The 1,175-nt window shown below is 42.1% G+C and overlaps 1 protein-coding gene across 1 annotated transcript in view; it reads right to left on the reverse strand.

Annotated features, from left to right (window-relative positions):
- Positions 1 to 50: 50 nt before the first annotated feature.
- Positions 51 to 1,175, reverse strand: part of LOC101846310 (thymidine phosphorylase) — a gene marked incomplete at both ends in the record, with an annotated part of 19,893 nt that continues 18,768 nt past the window's right edge. Inside the window, 1 exon segment of the mRNA XM_013088005.1 lies at positions 51 to 278. Coding sequence (XP_012943459.1) covers positions 51 to 278 — 228 coding nt within the window.

The following is a 1,175-nucleotide window of genomic DNA, read 5'->3' on the forward strand; positions in this document are numbered from 1 at the left end:
TTTGAGCCGAATTTTGATTTTAGGGGTGTAGCCCCCCCTTAATAACACACCTGCTGTTGGGCTCTTCAGTTCTGTCTTGTTCTTGGCCGGGGTCAGTATTGTCCAGACGTCTTTCTGGGGGTCACAGAGGTCATCGGCCACGTCCGAGCTGACCCCTTGACCTTTCATCATTTCCCTGAACACACCCAGCGCTGTGCCGTTTCTAATGGACTGTCGGAGCTTGTCTGTACCTTCCTCCACCGAGTCGGCTTTACCGGATGCTGCTAGGAGTTGACCTCCTGGAAAGGATTTTTAAAAACATGTTTTAGTAAGAGTTTTACGGTACTTGCAACACAATTAGGTCATATGAGTGCCGAAGATTACATGTGTTACAAGGGAGTAGCTTGCAATACAATTAGGTCATATGAGTGCCGAAGATTACATGTGTTTAATTTTATTAAGAGACTAACTTGCAACACAATTAGGTCATATAAGTGTTGAAGAGTACATGTTATATTATGAGAGTAACTTGCAACACATATATATACGTGCTGAAGATTACATGTTATATGAGAGTAACTTGCAACTCAATTAGATGTATAGGTCATATAAGTGCCGAAAATTACTTCTGTAACAATAGATCAACAAACATTAAAAAGGAGGAGGAGGAGGAGGAGCAGGAGGAGGAGGAGGAGGAGGAGGAGAAATAGAGATGATAGATGTTTGGTAGGAAAGAAGAAGCAAACCACACCAGAGCACCCGCCACCAGGGAAGGTGAGGGAAGGGTTCACGAGTTTGTGATATAACGAGGGTCAAGATTAAGGTCTTTATGTCAACATGTACGGTCGAAATTGTTCAAGCCGACAACCATTGTCGAGGAGTTTGTTTGCCTTTCGTTTGAGTATATTATATGGTCGCTTTTAATTAAGGATCTCGATTGGGCTTTGTTTCTAGAAATCTTGACCTACACCAAAAGTGGCCATTGCCCTACCTATAGGAGAACTTTGGTTACATTGGTGTGTATATTTGTTTGGTTATAGAGAAAACCCTCCTTGTCTTTTAAAGAAACTGAACAAGGGGCAAAAACTTTATCTTCGATTTTCTCAAAACAGCATTTTTCGAGATACCCCCCTTGTGCTTAAAAGCGGCAAAATAAAAAGAGGCACATCGACATAATAAGGGTAATAGTGGGGGGG

The sequence above is a fragment of the Aplysia californica genome, unplaced genomic scaffold (assembly GCF_000002075.1).
Source record: "Aplysia californica isolate F4 #8 unplaced genomic scaffold, AplCal3.0 scaffold00668, whole genome shotgun sequence".
Classification (NCBI taxonomy): Eukaryota; Metazoa; Mollusca; class Gastropoda; order Aplysiida; family Aplysiidae; genus Aplysia; species Aplysia californica.